We start from the raw sequence: 26,993 nt of genomic DNA, 5'->3' as shown, positions 1-26,993 counted from the left end.
TACACAATATAAGACCTAGAAATTTAGTTAATTTTTTATAATCCAGAGGCTCCTCACTAATTAATACATAAAAAAAGGTAACATATAAAAACACGGAAAGGTGAACCAACACAGAAGCAAGAGTATGAAGCAGCCGATAGCGAGACACCAAATGTTTTTGACTTGTGAAAACATTTGACCGCTCCCAATATGTACTGCCAACACAGCTGCCAATAAGTGCTTTATTTTCAAAACTCACAAATTTCCTAAATAAGAATTGTCTGACTACTCTCTGTTATTTAAAGGGACTTTTACTAGTAACAACTGACACTTTATTTTAAAATCAGCGGTCATAAAAATCTCTGTAACAGTTTTACAAATTACTGAATATTTCAGTTTTAATGAGTGTTTTCAACGAACTGTAGAGAGTAAATACTGAAACATTTGACATCCAGTACTTAAGTTTAAATACAATAATTTTTCAAGTATGTTATTGTTACAGAGAGAGAAATAAAGTATTGTTCTGATTCGATACGAGAACAAAACAATCAATCAAACCGTTCAGTGCAGATTTGATTCTACTCTAAATTATGATAAGGTATTTTTTTTTAATAATTTAAAAATCTCTATCTTCCACATAAATGAATCAAAAGATATTCGTACAGATTGAAGTAATATGAAATTAAGAGTTAAAAGTCATTAATGTCTAGGAAATTGATTTTGGTTTATTTTAATTTAGTTTGTTCTTTTTGTAATTATTTCCCATCACCTTGGCAAAATCTAGAGCATATTTGTTGAAGAACATACACGTCTAAACTCCACTAGCTAAAACATTCTTTTTTGTTTGTAAAATGGAACACCAAATAATATCGTATGAGTGTTAAAAACTAGAAATGCAAATGTTGACAATTAAAGTAAACCTGTTTATTAGTAGTTAATGTTACCGCTTAGGAGATAAGAGAAAGTCCAATTAATGGTTAGTTAAACCTGTTCAATTTTAATGTTATCACTTAGGAGATAAGAGAAAATCCAATTTATAGTCAGTTATCTCTCAGCAACAGTTCAGTGAACAAGTGATACTGCTGCAAGTGATACATACACTTGGATAAGTAAGTATTGCATTGATTTATGATATACAGACTGTTCTAAAATTTGTCAGGAATTTTATGGCTTATTTTAGGGGTCAATGTACAACATATTTATCACATGAACAAGTTTATCTACATTGAAAACACAATTGTTTTTAATAAAAACAAATTTACTTTTGTGATGTGTTTGATGAAGATAGTCTTGCTATCGAAAGGCCTCACAAAATAAAGTTATTAGTATTGGTTGTTGTGTTTTCAATGTAGTGATTAAATTAAGAATAGCCAATACAAGCTCCATCTCCAACACATGAACAGGTGTTTGACATACATTAGTCATTTATTTAACACAATGGAAATTTACTGTTTTCTGTACACGTTATACAAACTTAAGATATTTTATAAAATTACGTCACTTTTGTAACACTCAATATAACCTGACTTGTTTCTTGTTACATTGATCAACAAGATATAAAATAAAGTACTAATGATCATAAAATCATAAAAAAATCAAGAGTAGTTATAGATTACTTAGGTAAGGAAGCTTATGAATAATCATAATGTATTTCTGTTAAAGTTTGCGATAAGATCAGACGCTTAATTGAACAATCCTGCAATTGTTTCAGAAAAATGTGTTATGAATGACTTATAATAACTCAAGTTGGCAAAATTTACTCTTTATTGGCACAAGTTTTACAGATTTAAAGCAATCTCTACAAATTTTATGCATCACTGAAAATTTAACCAATAATATACAACTTATGTACATATTGATGAAACTTCAAATAATATATTAGTACAAAAAATGTAAACTCTGGAAATGTGTAGTTCTAGTGCAATATCAAAAATTAAAATATCCTTGAAGGAACTTTTGTAGCAAATTCCGGTTTTAAATTCATTTGACAAAATTGCGTGATGATAAGTAAACATTTTAGATGAAATGTATATGTAACTTATATTAATAATTTGTGTACAAGAAGGGTCAGCATAAATCACTTTACGATTACAGTATTTCTACAGATTTTGTTCACAATGAAAACATCATCACAACTACTCTTATAACATTAAGAGAAGGGTGGAAATTATCAGAATTAAATGAAAAGCCAATAAAAGAACAATAATTCTTTGTTTGGATTCATTATATTCAAGATTCAAGATTCAAGATATTTTTATTGTCATTAAGCACAATACATATTATGCAATAGACAAAGTCCAACATATTAATATAGCCTACTTTAATCTAATCTTTAGTCTAGGCACAGTTATTAGGACAAAATACAGTATTGCCAGCTAGAACTAAATAACAATAATATAAATGTAAATAAAAACAATAAAATTAACAATTAAATAATTTAAAAATCTATACATTATGTGCTAACAATCCTAATCTTAAAATTAACAATGGATTAAAAACTTAATGAGCTAATATCACAGGCTAGGTAATCTTCAACAGTGTAAAAAGCTTTATTTTTCAGCCACTTTGCAATGGTAACTTTAAAATTATTAAGTGTAACATTCCATGCCTTCTCTGGTAATTTATTAAATAATTTTTATACTGAAAAATATCTGGCTGTTTTTGGTCTTTTCGAGTCTGACTGGGGGTAGAGCGAGTAAATACTTTTTTCTTGTGCAGTGTGTATGAACATCTTGTCTATTTATGAAACTATTCAAATTTTCTTTTACATCAAGTAATGAGCAGTAGATGTATAAACTTGGCAAGGTCATAATTTGAAGTTCTTTTTAAAAAAAGGTGAACAAGATTCTTGTTTAGAAACATTTTTTAAAATCCTAATAGCTTTTTTTTGCCATAAAAATATTTTTTTGGCACTGGAACTGTTTCCCCAAAGAGTCACACCATACCTCAAGTGTGAGTGGAAAAAATGCATAATAAGCAGTTATCAACATCTCCTGAGTAACAGTATTCCTTAGTTTACATAATAGGTATATAACTCTAGATAGTTTAGTACATAAATAATTAACATGATGTTGCCAGCTTAATTTACTATCTAGGATAACACCCAATAACTTAACAGAATCATTACTGTAATTTAGTATTATTGTGTAGAGATAATGTTAAATATTCAGTTTTATTATGATTCACTGCCAACCCATTTGCTTTAAACCATTCTAGAGCTAATTTAAATGAACATTCTTGATCAGATTTTAAGATTTGTGAGTCTTTATTACAGTTTTAAAAGAGTAGTATCATCCGCGTACAAAACAGAATTACAAGGTAGGCTAGATGAAAAATCATTGATTGCAACAATAAACAGAAAAGGTCCCAAAACAGAGCCTTTGCGGAACTCCCAATTTCACTGTTCTGAAATTGGACTTGTTCTCCCCCTGGACAACCATCTGTTTTCCTGTCAGATAAATAAGATGACAATAATTGTAATGCTTTATGTTTTTATGCCATAACTAAACAACTTTTTTAACAACAACTCATGATTAATACAGTCAAACGCTTTACTTAAATCTATCAATGTTGCAGATGATATAATCTTTTTCTCAAAATTATTTAAAATGTTTTCCACAATTTTTCCTATTGCTTTCACAGTATTTGATTTTTTTATAAATCCATATTGTTCTTTTACAGAGCAAATTGTTTTGAGAAAAGAAATCATACAATTGGTCTTTTAAACAACACTCAAAAATCTTACTCAGTATGGGAACCAAAGAAATGGGACGGTAACTAGCAGGATCTGCCTTGCTGCCCTTCTTATATACTGGTACTACTTTGGAACATTTCAGTGCTTTAGGAAAAATCCCCTCAGATAACATCCAGTTGAATAGAAATGTCAATGGTTTTACTATGTAGGGTATAATATCCTTGATGATTTTATTAGAAAACCCAAAATAAATCTTCACTTTTTGACCCACTCAACTTAGATACATATTTTTATAATTTCAAATTCAGTTATTACATTTAATTGGAATGTTTTTACTAGCATTATTAAATCTAGATAAATAATTACTCAAAAGCTCAATAGCAGTGTCAAAATTATTTTGCTTCAAATGTGTAGTACTAACTATATTTATAAAATAATCATTAAAGTCATCAGGTTTTATTAATTCTTCAACGCTTTCTTTCTTACAATGAATTTCCTTTTTTTATTATATACTCCAAGCAGCTTTACATTTATTTGGAGCTCTCATAATATATCTGTCAGTGGCTAATCGTTTTTCTCCTTAATTCTATTTTTATACATCTTTTTTTATTTCTATATACATTTTTTTTGTGTTCAGGCTTCATTTTCTGTGCCTTTACTATCTTGAATCTATCATAAAACACTGTTACTATATTTCTAAGTTTATATAGTTCAGGTGTAAACCAGTCAACCTTTGGTCTATTTCTACTTTTGATTTTGACAACTTTAACAGGACAGCATTCTTTAAGTGAACTTGTTAATATTTGTATAAAAAAATCAAAAGCATCGTCAACAGTTTGAAAAAAAAGTAAGCTGCCACCAGTCAGTCTGATTCAGTCTATGTTTCAAACCTTCAATGGCACCAAAAGACAGATCTCTCACTTTTCTTTTAAGAATATTTTTGTCTGGTACTGTATTTGAAAAATGCAACTCATAAAACTCTGTGTATATACCAGCATGATCAGATACATTTGGTTCGATAACTTGACATTTTACTTTGTTTTTGCTTAAATTACTAACAACATTGTCAAGGCAAGCATCTTCTCTAGTTGTATCAAAATTATGACAATACATATTAAATGATCTTAATAAATTCAAAAAAAGTAAATTTTTCAGAAGAATCTTTTCCTTACATCTACATTAAAATCACCTGTTAGTATCACAGTTGCAAAATTTTTATTTAAATATATCAATTAAAGACTCCAAATAATCAAAGAAACTAAAAATATTACTCTTTGGAGAGTACGGTAGATGGTAACTATAACAACATCAATCTCCTTTAAATATATAGCTGTTGCTTCCAAAACAAAGACAACACAAAAATTACTAATATCTACAGTTTTATATTGGATTTTCGACTTTACAAAGATTGAGCTGCCGCCCCCTACAGAGTGGTTTCTCTCTACAGTAAATACTTGCTAATTGATAACCATTTAGTATATATAAATCAGATTCTTCATAAAATAACCAGTGTTCATTAAGAGTTAGGATATCACAGTCATAGCTATCTAAAAATAAAGTCTAAAACATCTACCTTATTTTTTATACATTGAATGTTAAGATGAAAAAGAGTTAGGGGTTTGGATGAGTGCTGTCTGTTTGTTCTTCTATTCGATGACCGTGAAGAGGAGGCTGCACATTTCCCGTCAAGGTTTCGACAAGTAGGTTGTAACATGTCCTTCCGTACTGGGTTTCTCCTGCGCTGCTCGGGTCCATGGCCGAAGGAGGTCGAGTACTGTAACTTTTCACGGCCTCATCAATTTTACCAGCCAGCCAGTCCTTACCTTGGCATTGAAATGCATACCGTGCTTCGTGTGCATGTCCTTTTGTAGCAACACTTGCTTCCACGAAAGACACATTGCCAAAACCATTGCTTAGTTTCTTTTAGCACTAAAATTGGTTTTTCTTGTTTCCTTATTCACACAAGACCACTCAGCGAGATCGTACCTATTTGGTAGATCAACGAGAATTAACCTTTTTTTTTTCACACTTTCTAATGTATTTGTTATGTTGTTAATTAAAACCTCCGCTTCGTTCCGTGCCACATCATTTGTTCCACACATAATAACTAGAATAATCTTCTTTGGAAACCACTTCACCATTGATATTGTCCATGTTTAAAATTTGTTCAGCTCGGCCACCTGGTCTTACAAAGCCAACAGAATTTAGAGAGTGTTTGTTATTTAAGTGCCATGCAAGATCCTTACCATGGGCTATCAGAACAAATTAATATTTTCCCTTTTGGTTCTAGGTCTACTACATAGCCCACTTCAATCATTATCATCATTGTCTTGACGTAAAACATCATAAATATTATTTGAGAAAATATTTTTTTCTGTAATTTCAACCTTTGTTTTTTTTCTTATATTTTTCTTGGGGGTTTGTTTTCTTACATTTAGAAAATGCCTGTTCACTCAGGGTCTTAGTTGAAGTTTTCTCATGGGAATTACTTAGTCTGGCAGAAAGAATGTGGTTTGATGGAAGGCTAAGTCTATTTGACGAAAGTTTCTTTTTTTACAACTGTAGCATATGTTTCCTCAGATTTTTTTCTCAAATTCCACAATTTTATTTTCAAGTTTAACTATTTCCTCTACTTTCAGCAAACAAGAGATGTTCCAACTGAACTTTTTCATCTTTGTATTTCTGTATTTCTTCTTGGGCTTTAATGAGGTCTTCGTGTAGAGATTTAATAAGGAGGTCAGAATGTTGTAGTTGTTGTTCCAGTAATTCATTTACATCATTATAAGATAAAAATATCTAAAATTACCTAGTTCATCTCCTCATAGGTCTATGAGTCAGTTTACTTCCTTATAAGAACACATTTCCATTACGGAAATTACATATAATACTTGCAATTCTAATGCGTTATCGAAATGTCATTTCTATGTTTTTATGTTAATGTATATTAATTTAAATTGTTACTTTCCCATTAGCTTTGTCTCTACTATTGTAATCTTTGTTAACATGTATTGTTCCTAGATTTGCATATGTTAACTGTGATAAGTAAAATATTATCATTTTTTTAGTTAAAAATATCCCTTCCAGCTCAGTCGGAAGAATGGCACATTTCACATGAGGATGTCATCTCGAAATGTCAAACTGAAGATGTATTATTAGTTTAGGTGTTTGATTCTCACAACACTGATGGGACAGTAACCCTCAATGTTGGCATGTTAATATAATCGTAACACTTTCAAATATGTAGAAAGTCCATAATCGTGAAACCTTACAAGGCAAAAACTGTTACAACCATATAAACTTCTTTGTAAAGACATAGACTTGATTTAGTTACAATTGATCCAAAATTATTTTTGTAAACATATGCACATATATGAATCAGTTTTATGTTTCTGTAACTTTAAATGGCCACCATCTTGAAACCTGAAAAGTTACCAAAAAATAAATAGGCATAAATGATGCTTGGAATTACTTGACGAAAAGTGCCAATTTTTTATTCATCTTGTGAAATACTCAAGATAAATTTTGCCCAAATGCAAATAACTGCCTTCTTGAAACGTTTTATTGGTTAATACTGGCTAACAAACTCATCTAAACTGTATACAAATACTGCCTCTGTACCAAGTTTGGTCTGTATCTATTACAAACTATAGTAGTTACGGTATCGTGTTCACAATTATTCTAGCAATGTTGTATAGTAATTAAAACTTTGTATGTACGCTGTTTGGAAATCATACATGATATAAAAAAAAAATTGGTACAAATATTATGGTAAATGACTTGAGAATTCTAAACCGCTTTTTAGTTTTGCGTTATAATGCATGATAGCTTAAATATAACCATTCCTTTACCAAATTTTGAATGGCCACCATCTTAAAATCTTAGAATAGAATGTCTTTATTGCCTTTTACAATACAATACAATAGACAATGTCAATAAAACTAATATTGCATAAAATCATGCACCATTTAGCAAGTCATTACAGATACACTTGTCATTTTTAAAATTTAATATTGGTTTAATTATTATTATTGCTACACAATACTTTTATTTTCGTAAGAGTTTCAGTACCCGACCGGGAATAAGCCGGGAATTTTTCTGAATCGGGAAAATTACAAAAAAATCTGTCTCCAAGAACTTATAAAATAGAGACATAATTTGACAGCTTCTTGAATCTAGAAGTAATTAATCTCTTAACATCGTATTTTACGCGACGTGGATCGTGAAATTGTGACATATGTTCGCGAGCTTCATCTGAGGGTTGCCTCCACTAGTGTAGTGGAGTTTATGTTGGGTAGATCTACTCCTCTGCCGCGGCAAGCCCTCTTCCTCCCAAAAAACACGTAACAATGCATTAGACAATTTTAAACCGGCCGACCGTTCCGGACTTCAGCACTAAACGAGCTGTACACATTAAGCGGTAAAGCGGCAGAGCGTTATTGACCGTGATCAAACAGGTTTTATGTATTTAAGTAGTATTCAGTCGTTGAAGTAGGACTTTAAACGGGCTTAATAGTTCGGTTCATTGAATAATATATGTTTGACGGTTTGACATACTCGGTTTTTGAGTACACCAGAATTTCAGTTGGACTTTTACTAGGCCTGAGAAGATACCTTTGGGAGAAGAAAATAGTGGGTAACCTATAATAAGCAACGCCAAGAAAGGCACGTTTGCGTTCAAGGCACGTTTGCGTTCAATATGTTGCACAGCAATGAAAGAATGAGCTGAGGGCTGGGCGGCAGGAGGGACATTTATCGTCTGGAATTGGCAGCAGATAAGCGGCATCGTGTGATGCCGCCCTGCTGTTCACGTCTGTCGTGAGTGTTCCCTATATGTACAACATAAACATTAAACTTAACATTAAACATTAACATTAAACTTTTAAGTCGCCGCTCGATCCAGCGCTCACCGCCCACCGCTTACTACTCGTATCGTGGCCGAGACCTCGGTTGGTCTATGAATGATTGCTCCTCGCACGATTGGTCATCAAATTACATAGGTTAAAACAATACAAAGTGATGTTATGTTCTGATATCACGGTCACATCCAAAGCTGGACTGAACTGCGTTTACACTGGCAAAAAATTGCGCAAATTTTGAGTCCGACTGTAAAAATAGTGTGTCAACGGGTGCAAGAGCTCTAGCGAGCGCTGCCGAAACCGGTGTCGGACAGTTGTTTGCAAGAAGTGGAGATCAATCTCGACTATTAAAATTTAAATTATAAACATTGTCAAGGCATCACTGCCGTGTGTGAACAGACTTCGTATTGACTCCCGGAACAACCAGCAATACAACTGTAGCAAGTTGTACAAGTACTTGCGACAGTTCTCCCGAGTAAAATTGTTTATCTTCTTCACATTATGCGGCAGTAGTTGTGCAAATTCCCTCGTAAGTTTACTTGCCAGTGTAAACGCAGCTTAATATTGTCGCCAGTCCGTTTCGCACGTCAGTTTCGTCGTCAGAGCGAGATTGGTTGGACGACGGCTGGAAATCGTGCCAGTTCTCCGATCAACTATTTACCCGAACGACTTCTCCGCATACGTGACAATCGGTTGGACGATTCGAACTGATCAAACCAAATAGTCCAACATGTATAATAAGCCTTATTTCATGTTGTTTCGTAGTCCATGACTATAATCTAACGAACACGTTATGACGAACCATAGCCTTTCGTTCGTTTATTTATTTTGTAGTTGTGTTTTATCGTGATGGGATGATTCTATTCTTGTATTATATTAAAGGCTGATACAAAATGTTTAGGAGCCAGTAATTGATAACATCAATTGTGCTCGTATTCTGGGTGCAACTATAGAAGGTACTGTTTCGTACTGGTGTCTATGTACTTATTATACAGATCGCGAACTAACCGCACTTCGGTAACTTCCGTAGCAGATAACTTTCTGATGCATTCTTTATGTATACTTCAGGCAAATCATTTATATACATAATGAATAAAAGTGGGCCCAAAACTGATCTCTGTGGAACCATAGCAAGGACCTCCTGAAATATAGACTTCGACCCGGCCACATAAACTTGATGCAATCTGCCACAACATTATGTTTCAAAGAAGTGCAACTGATTACCAAACTTAAGAGATATAAAGAAATGAAAGAGTAAAAGTTGTTTACAATCATGTAATATGTGTAAAACTGTATCAGTTTAGGTCTATGTTGTGAATTAGATGAGTTAAAATTTTTACTCGAATGTGAATGCCCACCATCTTGTAACTTTTCATTGGTTAAGACTGACTAATGAACTCATCCAAGCTATGTGCAAGTACTGCCTCTGTACCAAGTTAAGTCTAGATATTTTAAAAATTACGGCACTATGGTGTTCACAAGGCCACGTTATATTGTATAAGCCCACACACACACATTTACATTTTCGGATTATTGTGATTTTAGATTCTGGGGGCCATGATCAGAGAAAATCTAAAAAATTTCCCAGAAATTCCTTCATGACTGCGATTGCAATAGGAGGCAGTCAAATAGTAACTGGATTTTTTACTCTCTAGCTGCTTTAACGGATTAAGCACGGAGTTATCCAAATATTCTGTGGGAAAGGATCTTTCCTTGTTATGTAAGACCGGTACTCGGGTAGATCCTTCGTAGTGGAGGTACACACTTATAACTTAGTTATTGAATTAATTACTTAGATGACTACAAATGGTAAATACAATATCTAAATATTTACAAATTTCACCCTGATGACAAAATCTAGTAAAACTGGCGTTTTATAAATAAAGTATTTTGGACCATTTTAATGGGAGCACGAGGGCAAAAATTGAAAAAAAATATTTATTTTTTTATAATTCTACAACTTATAACGAGTAATTTGATGTATAAAACATTATATAAAAAAATTTTAAAGTGTACATAATTAATTTGGTGATAATAATGAAAAATACATATTTATTAATTCAAATACGTGATAAATAACACTATTGTGTCTAATTTGGCAAAAATCACTGATTAACTGTTACTTTTCATGTACTCAGAGATTATCACAAAACAATATTTTAATTTATTGATGGTCTTCAAAGCAAAATTTGGTTTTCAGATCATTATAACATTTTGTGTCATACTATATAAGCAACAGAAATGAGAATGCTTTGTATGGAATGGCGAATCTTTATTCATTAATTATTGTTGACATAAAACTATTCTAAATTGCACAACTGCGAATATAATTTCTACCTCAGATATAATTACACTGGAGTACATAATTATTTTGTATCCACATTTCCTCTGAACTAAAACTTGTGATGTGCTTGGGAATGAAAGAACGATTCATATTCAACCGCATCATGTAATTACATTAAAATATTTAACATCTTAATTTAACATAGCATTTTTCTTTTTTGAGGATGACAAAATGGGGCGAGAAAAATGGAATAGAGTTTTGGACAATGCCACCAGAACGTGCAGAAGAAGCTACGGATGTCTTGAGGAATGGTTTCTTTGAGGATGAAGCTTTTTGTAATTATTCGGGGATACCAGAGGACGACGAAGGACAGAGGGAGTTGAGCAATCTAGCTGTGATCTGTGCTGAAGACGGCATATGTACTATGGCCATCGAAAAACAGACCGGTAAAATTGTGGGTGTCTCTTACAATAAAATTCAGGTGAGTAAAAATCAAGCATTCTGTGATTCGATTTGCTTGCACTCATACAGAGAGTGTCTAAAGGATGAATTTCTATTTCAGAAGTGATTTAGACTTAGCATTTTTCAGGTGACTCCGTCCCCAGGTCAGAAGGGGTTCTTTGAAGAGTTTCGAGATTCCAAATGCAAGAGTAAAACAGCTAGGGTTTTGATCAATGAGATGATATGGGTGAGTAAGTCTTCTTAGAGCTACCATTAACTGACTTTTGAAGTAAAAAGCCATAATGAGTTAATCCAGACATTTCCAAAGTGTGTGCTGCAGGGCTCAGAAGCCCTATCAAATGTCAGAAAAAACTAAATTGTCCCGCTAAATCATAAAAAATAAGAACAATTATAATTTATCACTCATATCAGATTTTTGCTTAAATTATTATAATTTATTGAAAATCAATTAATTTTTTATTGCCTTCTTTAAATTTATAGCTAATTGCTAAAGAGGCCATGTGGCCACTAAAAGAGCCAACGTACCTAATGATGAAGTGAACAATAATGGCTTTGATTACAAGGCATCTGTGAACTTCTAGTGTAGAAGAACAATTTAATATTGGTGTTAATAATGTGTTTCCTTCTTTGAACCACTTACTTCATGTCAATGGAACTAAGTCAGTGACTTTAATACAAGCTAAAATGAGGGCACCATTTAAATGGTCACTTATCCTATAACTTTTTATAAAGGAAGTGTTTTTAAGTTATTCTTAAAAGTAACAATATTAATTTGTTCAGTTACACAAAGAATAGAAAAGAAGGAATAGAAAAGATAGGAAAAGAAAAGTTATGTACACATGTAATGTGATCTTTTCAAAGTATCAAGTATTTTAAGTAATATAGTGTGTGTTGGAAGTTTTCCTTGAATTGAATTAAATATGCATGTTTATGGTTATTTGTACTTAAAAAGCCATTAGTGCTCTTTAAGGTTGGGACACACATAACCGCACCGTGCCCGACACGTGAGTTGGCCGAGTGTCGGTGCGGGCTCGGCTCGGTTACCGTGCGGCCACACATGTCCGTATGCAGTCCGAGCGCAACAATCTCACTGATGTACTAGAGCATTTTTCTTTTGAATTCGAAGTGACAGATACTTAAAAAATATTCGGAAGATTAAGTATTGCTTGAGATGAATGTTAATTTCATTGTTGTTATTTTTATTAATCGCTGTGGTGAATGAAACATTGCAATGCTACAGTAAAGCTTTGTACAATCAGCTAGTATGTAAAATTTGTAAATATCATTATTTTGATTATATTTTTTATCCCTATAATTCTTGTTCATTGTGTTTCATTGCAGTGAATTTCGGTAAAATACACTATAAATAGTATATTTGGGGTTTTTTTGTATTAAACCCAAGAGCTGTAGTGTGATGGCAGAGAGTTTGCCATGTTGCAGGCCCGTTTATAATAATTTGTAAAACGTATTAAATATTTGTAATATATACTGGAGAATATACAAAACACACATTTTACAAATTTTTTTCTTTTATAGCTCCGAGGACATATAATTTATTACCAGAATTAGTCAAAAATAGTAGAAACATAAATATATTTTCTAACAAAATTAGAGTATAGTTGATCGGTCAAAATGATATTGAGTATATGTTTAAGATAATAAATTAGTGTATGATTAGTCTTGTCTGCTAAGTTATAATAATATTTAAATAGACACGTTAGAGCAGTATAAAATAATTATTTATAATTTAATATTTAATGTTACATGTATAAAGCCTAATATTTGAATTGTAAATCATGCATAAATCCTTTTTATTTAATACAGCACAATAGTTATACTAAATTTAAACTTTGATAAGTAATAGTAGATTATTTACTACATAAGCTACAATAACTCATTTTTATCATTTTATTCTTGCTCGTTTCCGCTATTTTTTATTTTTTACACTTTTTGTATATAGTATTCCCACCACAGCCACAGTCTTATGGGGTACCTAAATTTCCCTTATTTTGTAAATATATTCGCCTAATTAATTATTAGTTTTAACAAAAGAATGGAAAACCTAAAAGGATGTAACCCACTTTTTATATTTTATTACTACACACAAATTATAAATAAAGTAAGTAGAAAACATTTTTGTTATATTTGTTATTTACTGCTATTGTAAATATGTTATGTCATAGTACTATTTATTATTAAGCACTGGCAATAATATTTATTTGTAATATTCAGTTTGTCATTTTGGGGAAATAAATGATTTATTATTATTATTATTTATTTTTAACGTGGGGGTTTCTTGCTTGAAAATCTTATTGTAAATAAAATATTTTTATTTTTAATTTATTGAAGTGAAAAGAATTAAAATGTCATAGAAACATTCTAAATATGACCCTTACGAAATACCGGAATAAATTTATCAAGTAACTTCAATACATCAAAGAAAAATATACTTTTGCGCAAATAATTACATGCTTGTTATTTATTAATTAATGAAAAATGTTTTTAGATTTTTATAATTCGAATTTAGTTTTTAAATCACTTAATGTACAACATGGTTTTCAAATTTGTTGTAATTTTAGCACAATAAGAAAATATGACTAGTTTACTCTAAGGTAAGAAAATGTAATACTTTTATCAATAAATATGATTTTGTACGCGAACACAGGATGTAGAGTTAGTAGGCTATACTAAATAATGCAATAAAATAGAACGTGTAGACTACTTAAATAGTTTTAAAAAGAAGAACGTAACAGTAAACAATATATGATGCCGCTCGTAGACCGCACCGTGCCTGTCAAAATTCAAACTCCACATATCGGTGACGGTGCGGGCACGGTGCGGCCACGACGGTCTGGTGTTGGTGCGGATATGTGTGGACTTGTAGGTTGAAAACTGCGCTGCAATTCTTTCACCGTATGACGGCCAACACACGGCCGACTGACGTGTCGGGCGCGGTGCGGTTATGTGTGTCCCGGCCTTTATACAGATTAAAACTTTAAAATTATGAGTGTAAGGTATTTGTTAATTTTAAAAGGAGGTTTGCCCCAGAAAGATATTTACTTTTGATACCTTTCCAGCTATCACGAATGTCAATACTACACCACCTCACTGAGGTGCTATGTCTACTTGGTACTAGCTTTACATTCTACTATGACAGAGTACGTAAACAAATTAGTTTTGATAAGTTTTGCTAGAAATTTGGCCATTGTTAATTTAAGGGGGTTCGGTATCCAAAAAATGAAATTTTTATAAATTTTCGTGTTTTAATATTTTATTATTCTATGACTAATTCCTGACATTTTAATGCAAAAACTATTAAAATCCGATGATGGGAACTATTTTTATTTTTATTTTGAAATATATACTACATGCCAACAATTTAGTGTTTCCATTGCAACTGAAGTATTTGTTATAGTAACACAGTTGTATTCTTCCAAACTATGATTTAGATTTATGGGTTGGTACACCTGCCTTGTCTACTAACAAAAAATACAGCTGTCTATAACTAACTGTCTTCAGTTACAATAAACCAATTTTGTGTTTGTAAACAAAACAAGTTCTGTTTGGTGGATTGTAGTTACTGTTATTTTGTTTGTAGAACGCATTTGATTTCTAAAATGCCTAGAAGTAATAGAATTTTTAAGAAGAGAAAAAGTGAGTTTTACAAAAAGAAAGTAGTTGTAGAGTGTGAAAGCAGTGGTAGTGGTGTTGTTTTGGAAGAAACTGTGGAAGATAGGTTAGTTGAGAGTGAAACTGAGCCTAGTCCTACGCGGAATAATGAGGACACAGATGATGTTGTTAGTGCTTCAAAAGTGAAACTAGGTAATATCAGTCAAAATTATAAAAACATAACTGATAAGAAGCCTAATTTCCAAAATGATATTGTTGATTTTAAAAAACTTATAAATGTAATTTCTCAAATAGCAGTATGCAAACAGTGTCATCAACCGATCGATTATAAAATCAAGTATCGTGTAGGCCTTTTTTTCTCGGGGAACTTTTCATGTGAAGGTTGCAATGAAAAGACACTGGCCTCTTATGAAAACTCCTTAGTCTTGCAAAATAGACCTAATGATGATACAAAATTATATGACATAAATGTAAGATTGGTGTATGGCATGCGTACGATTGGCAGAGGCCAGACGGCTGCCGCTACACTATGTGGCGTACTAAATCTGCCCTCTCCTCCATCACGGTTTATGACTTACACACAACTGTTAGGGTCTGTGACTGAAGATGTTTGTTTTAAGATAATATGAAGGATAAAAGATAGGAAGCAGTAGAAGAATCAGTGATTATAAATGAAGGTAGGAGGGATTTGACAGTAGCCATAGACGGGACATGGCAAAAGCGAGGCCATACATCACAAAATGGTATAATCACTGCAACATCTGTGGATACTGGTAAGGTAATTGATGCAGAGATTTTATCTAAGTATTGTCGTTGTAAAGACAAATTAATTGGACAACATAGTGATAAGTGCAGTGCAAACTATCTGGGAGTAAGCGGAGGCATGGAAGTTGTCGGAGCTCGTGCGATTTTCCATCGGTCCCTACCCACTTACAATGTTCGCTACGTTGAATACTTAGGTGATGGGGATTCGAAAGGGTTTTTTTAGTGTTGTGGAAAGCAAGCCCTATGGTGATGAGTGCCTGGTGAAAAAACTAGAATGCATTGGGCATGTGCAGAAGCGCATGGGGACTCGCCTAAAGAATTTAAAATTAAAAGAGGGAAAAAACAAACAAACCGATGGAAAAACAATAGGCGGTCGGAACAGACTGACTGAAGCTGCCATATTAGCCATACAAAAATATTATGGTCTAGCAATTCGAAGAAATGCAAGCAATTTAGAAGACATGCGAAAAGCTGTTTGGGCTGAGTATTACCATTTGCTATCCAGCAATACAAATCCTCAACACAGACTTTGCCCAATAGGGAGTGAAAGTTGGTGCAAGTACCAAAAGACTATGGCTTGTAATGAAACTTATGACCATTCCAAACATTTTCACGTTCCTGCTGTCATCATGAACAAGTTAAAGCCTATTTTTACAGACCTAAGTGCACCTGATTTGCTTCGTAAATGTCTCCACGGTAAGTCACAAAACCCAAATGAGTCCGTAAACCAAGTAATCTGGTCTCGCCTGCCAAAAACTGTCTTTGTTGGCATACACACAGACCTTGCACTTAGGAGTGTATGATGCCATAAGTTCCTTCAATAAAGGAAATATGGCAAAATGTATGGTTTTACAACATCTTGGAATGACTGTTGGACATAATTTTTGTGAAGCAATGAAAAAGCTGGACATAGCTCGCTTACAAAAAGCTCAACGCATGGCTACCGAAGTCGCAAAAAAATCAAGGCAAGCTCGCTCAAGTGCCAAGAGGAAGCTGGAAGATCAGTGGGAAGAGTTGGAGGATCCTGATAACCCTAGTTATGCAGCTGGATGTCATTAATATTATAATAAAGGTCAGTGAATTCACTTATTTGATGTGTGTTGCCTTTAGCTGCGATTTCCCGAAAATTAACTTTTTTATCACTTATGTACCTTTTTCTCAAGATCCACTGATCAGATTAACATAAAAAAATACACATGTACTTAAGACCAGTACACACATTTAGAGCGGAAGACATTATAAAAATCTATTTTAAATTTTTATTAAAAAAATTATAATTATAAATTATTTTACAAAAAATTAATAAATTTTTTATTTACAACAAATTAAATAAAAACTTCTTTTTTTTAACTTTGTTCCGCTCTAAATGTTAACAAAGGTCTAAATAGTAGTGTCCTAAAGTTTGATGATGATAGCTTTAAAGGTTTCTGAGAAAAAGGTACATAAAATTGGCCAAATTAACATGGGAAGGATAGGGCATACCGAACCCCCTTAAGAATAAACCAGTGTTAGCTGTGGGCTATTAAAGAATGTATTGCCTTGCAAAACTGGTTCTCTGTGACGTATACACGAATGATTCAAAGTCAACTTTTGTCACAGGTTGCCCAGCAAGTTTGAAACAGCAAGTAAACACAAATTCGCTCTTCCTCTTACATCTTCGATATACTAGGATCTTCGCTAAGTAATCTGCTTGCTACTATAGCCATTTTCTAAAATCAAGTCATTGTGTGTGATGTATTCTATTGTAGAATTCTTCAACTGAAGAACCAACCTCTCTTTTGCAGAATATTATTGTTATTGCTGCTTTCCAAATTACTCTGAGGTAAAATTTGAATAAACAATTAAGTTTAACAAGCCTAAGTGATGATTTTGTATTATCAAAGTTCCATAGCCTATTTCAGACACAAACATCTACGCTAAGCAAGGTCTGACAATTCATCTCCAACATTTTACTTTTTATAGTGCTTTATTTTGAGATAAGCTTTTAATTTTTTTCTACGCTGTTGGTACTACTGTAAAACTGTACAGCAGAAACAGCACATGGTTTTGTTAATTGTTTCTACTTTCTGGTTGCTTGGTCTTGTTAATGTTTTTGTTTCTGTGTAGTGATGATTCTGAGTGTTTTTGTTTCTGTTTTATTAATAATTGTTGCTGATAAATTACTTTCTAAATATCCCTAGATTAATCAATCCTTTCAAAAGCCGAAAAGCAGTGTTTTGTGGTGTTACAATTTACAAGATTAGGATTCTTTGCTCACACAAATAGCTGTTTGTACCAATTGTCAAAGTAGTCTTTCTGTTAGTAGTGGTAGGAGACTAGGCCTCAGTGTTGATATAAACATTGTATGTAATGGATGTGGTTTTTCTGTCATTGAAAGTAACAGTAAGAAAATAGGTACCGGTACTGGTAAGAAATCAGAACTGAATGTGCATTTATCTTACGCGTTCCGCTGTATTGGAAAGAGGGCAGTCTGCCGCTAACAATTTTTGTGCAATAATGAATATGCCTGGATCTCCGGCGTTCAATATTACACTAACTCACTGAGTTCTGCTGCAATGGAGGTTTGCTTGGAAACTATGAAGAGTGCTGTTACAGAATGTGTAGAAGAGGATGACAATGAAACAGACCTGACAGCAATTTTTGATGGATCATGGCAGCGACGCGACCACACAAGCTTAAACGGCTTGGTGATGGGGACAGTTTCTCCTACCCAACAGTCATAGCAGCCAAACCTTATGGCCCTGATTTTGCAATAGAAAAGCTAGAGTGCGTAGGGCACATTCAGAAGTGCATGGGTACACATCTTCTGACACTAAAAAGAAAACTGGCAAAAACCAAACTATCCGATGGGAAAACAGTCGGCGGTCGTGGGCGGCTAATTGATGAAAGAAATCCAGCTTTACTATGGCCTAGCAATAAGGCGTAATACTCACAGCTTACGAGACATGCAAAGAGCTGTTTAGGCTGAATATTTTCATCTCTCCTCATCCAATGAAATGCCAATGCACGAACTATGTCCCAACGATCCCGACAGTTGGTGTAAATTCAATAAGGCTAAAGATAGCAATGAACAGTACGACCATGATGATTACACACACTTCCCCACAGTTGTTATGGATCAAATAAAATCAATATTCAGAGACCTGTCTAATCCCGAACTGTTGAAAAAGTGTCTCCATGGTGGCTCCCAAAACCCTTGCGAGAGCCTGAACAATGTAGTCTGGACTAGAATACCGAAATCTAACTTTGTGATGAGATCTACCCTTGAACTAGGTGTGTATGAACGAATAGCTACTTTTAACAATGGGAACATAATAAGATGTAGACTATTAGAAAGATTGGGAATAAAACCTGGAAGTAACTATACAAAAGTCATGAAAGCTATTGATGAAAAACGCAGAAGCTGAAAAAGTGATGGAAGAAATGGAAAAAAAGTGTCATCAGAAGGGGCAGTTGGCCAAAAGGAAGTTGGAGGATGATTATGAAACACAGGAAGACCCAGATCAACCAGCTTATGGTACAGGAATGTACTAAGGTATTGAAAACTGCTGCTTTCCATATTGTTACATTTTTAAATTGCGATTCCTGAAAAAGTATTATTTTTTAATACTCATGTACCTTTTTCTTGAGAACCACAGGAGATATCAAAATAATCTTTTGTTTGTTTTTTTCCTATTGGTGTTTTGGACATTTTAAGTTTTTTTTTTAATTCATATAAATAGTAGTTTTTTGGCCATTTAAAAGTAAAAAAATATGTAAAATTTGAAGCATTTTCAAAAAAATATAAATAATTTAAAAAATAAATAAATATAACAACTTTTCTACTTAATTTGATCAAAATAGTACTATCTTCAAAATAAAACAAAGAGTAAGTCTCTATCATTTATAGTTACTGAGAAACAGGTGCATAAAGTTGACAAATTTAACATTTTAAGTATTGGGATATCTTTAGTCCCCTTAAGAATTTGTATTATTTTTTGCATTTTCTATTGTCTTCTTTCAGTTGCTGAGGTTTCTTTTTGTTTTTTTATGCCTTCAGCATCCTTGTTAGCATCTAACCCCTCATTCATCATTGGTATATTTCCCAATGGCATGGAGTACAACTGCACACCTGACTGAAATCTAGGATCCTCAAAGAATCTTAAGATTTCTATTTGTTTCTTTGTGAAAGAGCACCACTAAAATGTCTTTGTTATTAAAATGTCAACCCTCTCAATGTCAATGTTTGGTAATCCTTTCTATTTTCTTAATTCACAACACGAAGAATGTCTTTCTGCTGACACAACTGTAAAAATACAGTCATTGATTATTATGAGGTAACCAATAACAATATAAAAAGCTATTGTGTCCTTCATCATGCTAAATAATTTCTTTGCACTGACTAACTTCTATGGTTAGGCAAATCTATTAATTCTCTCCGATCAATAGCTGAGGCGTCCAGTACAATTTAGATTCTACTAAGCCTAGATTTTCTTGCCCATTTTAATCACACAGATCTTAGCTTTTTTATTAAAATCTGCCTCTTCATTCTGGTTATTGAATAATAGCATTATCAATCAGTTGATTCAAACATTGCTAGTGAAATAATTATCACAATTATTTACTTATATGGTAAGACAATTTAGTAAATGGGAATAGGGAAAACCTCAAATAATTTTAAAACTTCATAGTAACTTACCAGTACAAGTAACATGTACTAATGTGTTTCAGTTTGACCATTTGGTTGATCTGTTTGAGAAGTACAAGACTGATAGTGGTGCAGAAATCATGTTCCTAGGCACTCACAAGGACTACAGGAAAAGAGGAATTGCTGTTGGTTAGTTTCATCACTGTTTTTAATATATTAATTTAAACATATCTTAATAATTAATAAATGTGCCATGACCCTCATCATTTCCCGCTTAAAAACAACTCTATTTCTTTGACACCAATATAAAAACACAGATTACTGATTTGAGACACAATAGAGTAACCAACAGAGCTATCTGTGTTAATTAATTATGTATGTCATTGTAAGTTTCATTATATTTGTTAGTTCTGACATACATTACACACTCCAGTATGTACATTCTATGTACTGTTAAAATTTCTTAGGCAGTAAAATGGAGTTTTACTGATTCTTTATTTTTCAAATTGTCCTTAAACCTTTCTTTTGACACATTATAATTTTGTTTAAATTTTTAATGGATATACTGCCATATAATGAAATTCCGTAAAATATATAAGATTGAATGTAAGCGTGGATAACAGCGTTGAGTACTGACATAATACATAAAGCAGATAATCTTTTTAGAGCATATATTCCAGAATTCAATTTCCCTAAAATTTATTTAATGTGAAAATTCCAACTCAAATTATTATCTATGTAATGGCCTACAAATTTTTTCTATTCTGTTTCTCCTATGATTTCATCGTCCTTACAAATTTGAAAACTGTTATTCCGCCTATTTTGCTTAGTGCTGAATGATATAAGATTTGTTTTTTTCTTGCTCATTAATAAGTTATTATTGGTGAAAATAACTTGAATTTTTGCCAATGCTGTAAAAATGTTTATCTCTAATTCTGCCTCTGTTTATGAAGATATGATTAGATTAGAATCATCTGCATAGAGACACATACTGGTATACTGTATTTATCTGTGAATTTGACAGATATTTAAGATGTGACAACTTTGGACATCAGATATTTGTACATATTGCTTTCTGTAAGATAAATAAGATTGAAACCATTTAAAATTCCTGTTTTTAGTTCCCAAGTTACTTAATTTTTCAATAATTTTAGAATGTGAAATGCTATCCTTACCTTAAAAAGTATATATTTTGCCCATGTTCACTCCCACCTTTTATTCGGTATAGCGTTATATGGATCAACAAAAAAATTAAATATGGATAGCATTTTGAAGCTACAAAAAAGGGCCATTAGAATTATGCTTAAGCTGAAACGTGATGATTCGGCCAGAGAACATTTTAAACAATTAAAAATTTTTACAGTTTTTGGTCAATATATATTTGAAACAATTCTTATTGCCAAAAAATAAGAACTAGAGACAAAATCAATACCATTATCCCACTCTTATAATCTTAGGAGGAAAAATGAGATAGTTCAGCCTCACAGGTTAAAATTTTTTGAGAAAAAGCCCTCATATGCAGGTAACACATTTTAAAAATATGTTCCTGAAAATATTAAAAAAGAGAATGATTGGTCAAAATTTAAGAAAATGCTCAAAGAATATATAATAAATTTAGCAGTTTATTCATTAGATGAGTTTTCCACCTCCCATAGTTAGCTGTAGTTACACAACATTTCTGTATGTAGTATGTATTATTTTTTGTTTTAGGTTTATATTTTATTTTGACACTATTCACTGTACCACCAATGTACATGATTCATGAATAAAGAAGTTTGACTATTGACTATCTAAAGTTTTGAGTAGATCCATGAAAATTCTAGTCAGTATATATTTTTCATCAATTAACTCAATTAAAGACTATGTGAAACTTAACGAGGCGGTAGTTAATTTACCTTTATGGAAACCGTGTTGCTCGTTATGAAACTACTTTTCTAAGTGATCTTCAAATCTTTAGTACATTCTTCTCAAATAACTCGGATAAAGAAGGCAACATTGAAACTGGTTGATAATTTTAAAGTTTGGTTGTTCTCCTTTAAAAAATTGGAATTATTTTAGAGATCTTTAGTTGTTCTGGAAAAATACCAGAGATAAAGGATTCATTGATTAACCCTTTGAGACCACTGGACGATATTTCGCCCATCCGAGATAGTTCGAAGAAGTCCACATGGTTGCAACCAAGTTTGGTTTTGCAAACTTCTTTATACAGGATGTAGGCATTCATAAACATTCGAGAAATAAAGTTAAACACAAAACTTTTTCCAATACTTCACCTGCCTTCTTTCATTCAAATAACAATACAACATCCTATCGTTTGAATCTATTCCCCCCATGTATTTATCGTAATGATCAACTATCCATGGATGGTTTTTTTATGTAATATTCTACAGTTCGAGGACTTTAGCTGTGTGCGTGACCTTGAGTGTGTGGTTATAGGCGGAAGGGGTGGCGGGGTAGCATTATGCACTGTGTCCCGAAAACATTTCCTGTGACTCATGGGTAAAACCCTCCTTTCAGGAATCGTAATGACCCAAATAACTCATCACATTTGCTAAAATCAGTCTGTTTTTTAACAGTGCTGATTGTGGTGGAATGAAATAATAAGAGAATACCAAATAATAGCAATAGTAGGACTTAGCCTTGTTTTCAGTTGCTATAGTGTTGTTTAACGTGTTTTTGAAAATAACGTATTTGTCACTACTAATCTGCAAATCTAAATCGTGAGTTTAAAGTCATTAAAGAGATTGTTGCGCCTTCATCTCAGCGGCTAGCACGTAAACGCAACCCGCCACACAGATAGCGTTTATTTGTTGAAAGGGTAGTATTAAGGCCCTATCAGCACAGCTAAATTCCTCCAACTGTACCATGGCATCATTTGGTAATTTTGTCAGTTGAAATTTTGGTTTTCGTAGAAAGTAATAAGACAGGTTTCATTTGGCTCTTATTTTCTCTATAATCCAAGAGAATAGTTTTCCATTTTTTATGATACATTGTTTCTCCTACAAAAAATATTTTTGGTTTAAGCGTGATATAGGTTTGAGTAACGGTCCCGTAGCAAACTTCAAAACTGTGGGTAGTACTTCATCGTAACAATTGGGCCATTTGTTTTTTATTGAATCAAAAATGTACTTAATTCGTGTTCATTGATCAGGGAGCTTTAAAATTAGGAATTTGGGAGTGAATTTTAACACCACCTATATTCTGAGGGAGTGTCATATTTTGTAATGTGTTTTCTATCTTGTTAACGGAATAGTCATTACAGGAATTAGATGGTTCTTTATTAAGAATAATTTGTTACTGAATAATTGAAAAACAAATAAATCAAAGTAATACAAAACAATCTGATGGTAACAGTTATATTTCTCCTCCACTGTTGAGTTGAAGACTGACATCTAGTTTTCTTTTTCTACCATACATTTGAATAATAACATATTATCAGAAAGAAATGTTCTTCCTTAAACTTCAAGTGATTATTATTTTATGTAGTATTATATTTTAATAACTCCATCACTTGCTCAACATGATCTAAAAGCAGTCGCAATACCAAAAAGTGTTCTGAATTAAAGTTAGTACAAATATGATCTATACATGTTTTTGAAGTTGAAGTGTTCCTAGTTAGAACATCAAATAAATGTCAAAACATTGTTTTTGAGTACGTTTTTAGATTTATAGATTCTGAGAATGTTTGTAAAATATCTATATTTAAATCTCCAGCAACAACTAAATCTGTTTCTTTAAGTATTAAATATTCAATGAGAGTATTCAAACATAATAAAAATGAGTTTTCACACTCTGGACTTCTGTATAAACCCACTAATAAAAAACCTCAAGTTATTAATTTTAAATTTAGCAATACAAAATTCCAACAGTTAGTCATGACACAGTTCCTCAACCTTTTGAAATACCAGTTGTTTCCTTTGCAAACTCTCTTTTGATAACATTAATACTCCCCTCCTGTTTCAGTACTTCGTGAATACTGCTCAATTATCGAGTAGTATCCTATATTTAATCTTTCAAGCTCAGTTTTTTCATGTTATGTTCTGCTAAAACAATTATATATGCGTTTATTGTGTCTAAGATGATTTCTAGTTGTTCTATTCGGAACTGTAGGTTTTGAATATTTTTATGGAATAATCTAATATTTTTTGGACAAATTTGCAAGTTGGTTTCGACACTGGTTCCATTTGAGAGTGTAAAGGTGAAACATATGATACTAAACTAAAATTGTCATCATGGTTCTTAGATTTAGCCAATGTCTCCTCACTCTGATTCCATTTGTAGAAAAGGGTTGTCAGATACAGAATATCGAAGTCATCACATGTGTTCTCATAGTAGCTAGCTTCTGGAAAGGGTGCAACATGGTACAATACAATTTTAGTTATTGGACATTCGTTAAGAATTACAATGGTGTCATAAATACATGAAAGTACATGTTATTTTTCAGTATTTTCAAAAAATTCCTTTAATGAGTAGACCGGTCTTTTGATCAGCCACTTCTTTAGCCTGGTGCAGCTTATTCATCATATTCTGTTGTTTCTGGAATAAATAATAATTTCAGAAGGAAAATAACACTTATCTCAGTAGTAATAAGAAAAGTTTAAGTTGCTCATTATCAAAGTTGTAATTGATGAAGTTGATTTTTCCTAAAGGGTTTCTAAAGTGGTACCATAGCATAAGGATAAGGAGGAAAGTGATTACAATAAAAAAATTTCATGTCTCCATACCTGGTGTCTGCAAACACTTTTAGATCAGATAATTTGAAAGAAAATAGATCATTGGTGACAGTGAGGTACCACTATTTATTCTTTATAGGTTATCATCATATGTTTTGTCAGCTGTGGTAAACATTTCAGTTTTATTTTTTTATACTGTCAGAATTGAGGTACAGATGTAGTTATGCAATTTTTAACCCTTTAATGATAAACCAATAATTAAATTTAATTAAAGCGACTAGAGTCAAATTTTAAAAAGTTGGTTTTTCAACCAAAATTCTTTCTGTCTTGGACAAAAATAATAAAAAACGGGTACTCTGGAGATGGTCATAAATTAATAACAAACCAAACGTTGTGGCCTGTTTGATAAAAATTGGGTTCTAAATCGATATTTGCAATGAAACCAAAGTTTTATATGTTTGTCACAGAACTCTCTCCTTTAAGTATGTATTATGGGAGAGAAAATAAACAATGAATTTTTGCACATTACTTTTGCACCCAATATTGTAAACACATCGAGGATAGTGCTAAGCATTGTAATATTTTCTAACAAGCGGATTGCTAAGCTCACTGCTCACAAAAACTACAATTAAGATTATTAATGGAGTAAACTAACAAAATGTTAATTCCACAGGTCTTGTTGAGGCTACCCTTGCAGCTGTCCGTGCATTACCGCCATCTAAGCGTCCTCCGATAGCCACTGCTATTTTCACCTCTCCTTACTCTATCCGAGTGGGACGTTCACTAGAGTTTGATGAAGTCATCACAGTGGCCATGAAGGACAAGATCCTCAATGGGAAACCTTTCTCTGAACATCCCAAGATAGGACAGGACCACCCAGGCGCTATTGTAATGGTTAAAAGACTGAACTAGTTCCTGACTGGATGAAAATGCTTTGTAATTGATTGCTGATTTACATTCTTATCAATGATCTAATCACCTAATTAGAATTTCTTATCACTTTGATTCTTATTTAAATTAGTAAATAAGGAGTTATTGTTTTGCACACATTATTGCTTGTACGATGATATATTTTTAATACTTATTTTAATATTGTTATTGTAATATTATAAATGGTTCAAATATAACAGAAACTCATGAAAATGTGTAGTTTTAATCTCTGTTACATTCTGTCCATTCAACTCGTGTGAGGGAGTTCTGTGAACTAAATGGAGTCGGTACTGTGGGTACCAGAACTCTTCCTATCAATCCTTCTTATCCTTTCCCATTTCCCATTAAAAATAATATTAATTAATAATAAAAGAAACAAAGAAAAATTAGAGTTTAACTATGTTAGGCTAGAGATATCTAAAACTAGCCTAATTCATATAGGTATACGATTTTTTAATAAGTTGCCAGTACCGTCCAGAAATATGCCCTATAAGAGATTTAAGACAACTATAGAAAAGTTTTTAAAACATAAAGCATTCTACTCAGTTAAGAAGTTTAAAGAGGATACTTTTCACAAACTCGTATGACTTGTAAGTAGGCCTGATCTAATCTAGGCTTTCATAATATTTTTTACTATGTTTAATTTTAATAAAAATTGACTGTCTACTACACTGTATACTGTGTTAAACGACATTAAAGATTCTGATTCTAATGTTATACGGCCATACCGACTTATGACATCATTATGTAGTTTGATATCCTTATAACTTGCGGCAAGAGCCCTTCACATGGATCTATCTTGTGGCCAATTATAGTATTCCGACTAAGTACCAATAAGAGAACATTGTAGACAAAACAACAAACATATGTTCATATTGTTTGTCACTCTGGTCATTTTATTTTGCTCAATATTATTAATATCAAGAGGCTTCTGTCAGTTAGTTGCAGTTACGGTGGTGTGAGTAAACAAAGCGACGATATTGTCCTTCCAGGACGTATTTGTGGATTATTTACGTTACTAAAGTTGATTCTTTAGAGAAGTGTTTGATATTGTTACACATTATCTCAAAGCTATGATAAGTTGTCAAAATTA

The 26,993-nt window shown here is 32.5% G+C and overlaps 1 protein-coding gene across 1 annotated transcript; it reads left to right on the top strand.

Moving 5' to 3' along the window:
- The first annotated feature begins 932 nt into the window (after positions 1-932).
- LOC124369926 lies at positions 933-26,113 on the top strand. Its single transcript, XM_046828121.1, has 5 exons — positions 933-1,088; positions 11,036-11,294; positions 11,403-11,501; positions 20,381-20,486; positions 25,644-26,113. Exons 2-5 carry the CDS (start codon positions 11,037-11,039, stop codon positions 25,880-25,882), a joined length of 702 nt encoding a protein of 233 aa, XP_046684077.1. The 5' UTR covers positions 933-1,088; position 11,036; the 3' UTR covers positions 25,883-26,113.
- Positions 26,114-26,993: the final 880 nt, after the last annotated feature.

Source organism: Homalodisca vitripennis, chromosome X, assembly GCF_021130785.1.
Source record: "Homalodisca vitripennis isolate AUS2020 chromosome X, UT_GWSS_2.1, whole genome shotgun sequence".
Classification (NCBI taxonomy): Eukaryota; Metazoa; Arthropoda; class Insecta; order Hemiptera; family Cicadellidae; genus Homalodisca; species Homalodisca vitripennis.
Note: the sequence above shows the minus strand (reverse complement) of the source record. Positions and strands in the feature narration are given on the sequence as shown.

What these genes read in the sequence shown, in the direction of transcription:
- LOC124369926 (XM_046828121.1), top strand. Translation starts at nt 11,037, where the DNA reads ATGACAAAATGGGGCGAGAAAAATGGAATAGAGTTTTGGACAATGCCA. An exon ending in TCTCTTACAATAAAATTCAG is followed by an intron (nt 11,295 to 11,402) that starts GTGAGTAAAAAT and finishes AGCATTTTTCAG; the next exon opens with GTGACTCCGTCCCCAGGTCA. An exon ending in TGATCAATGAGATGATATGG is followed by an intron (nt 11,502 to 20,380) that starts GTGAGTAAGTCT and finishes AATGTGTTTCAG; the next exon opens with TTTGACCATTTGGTTGATCT.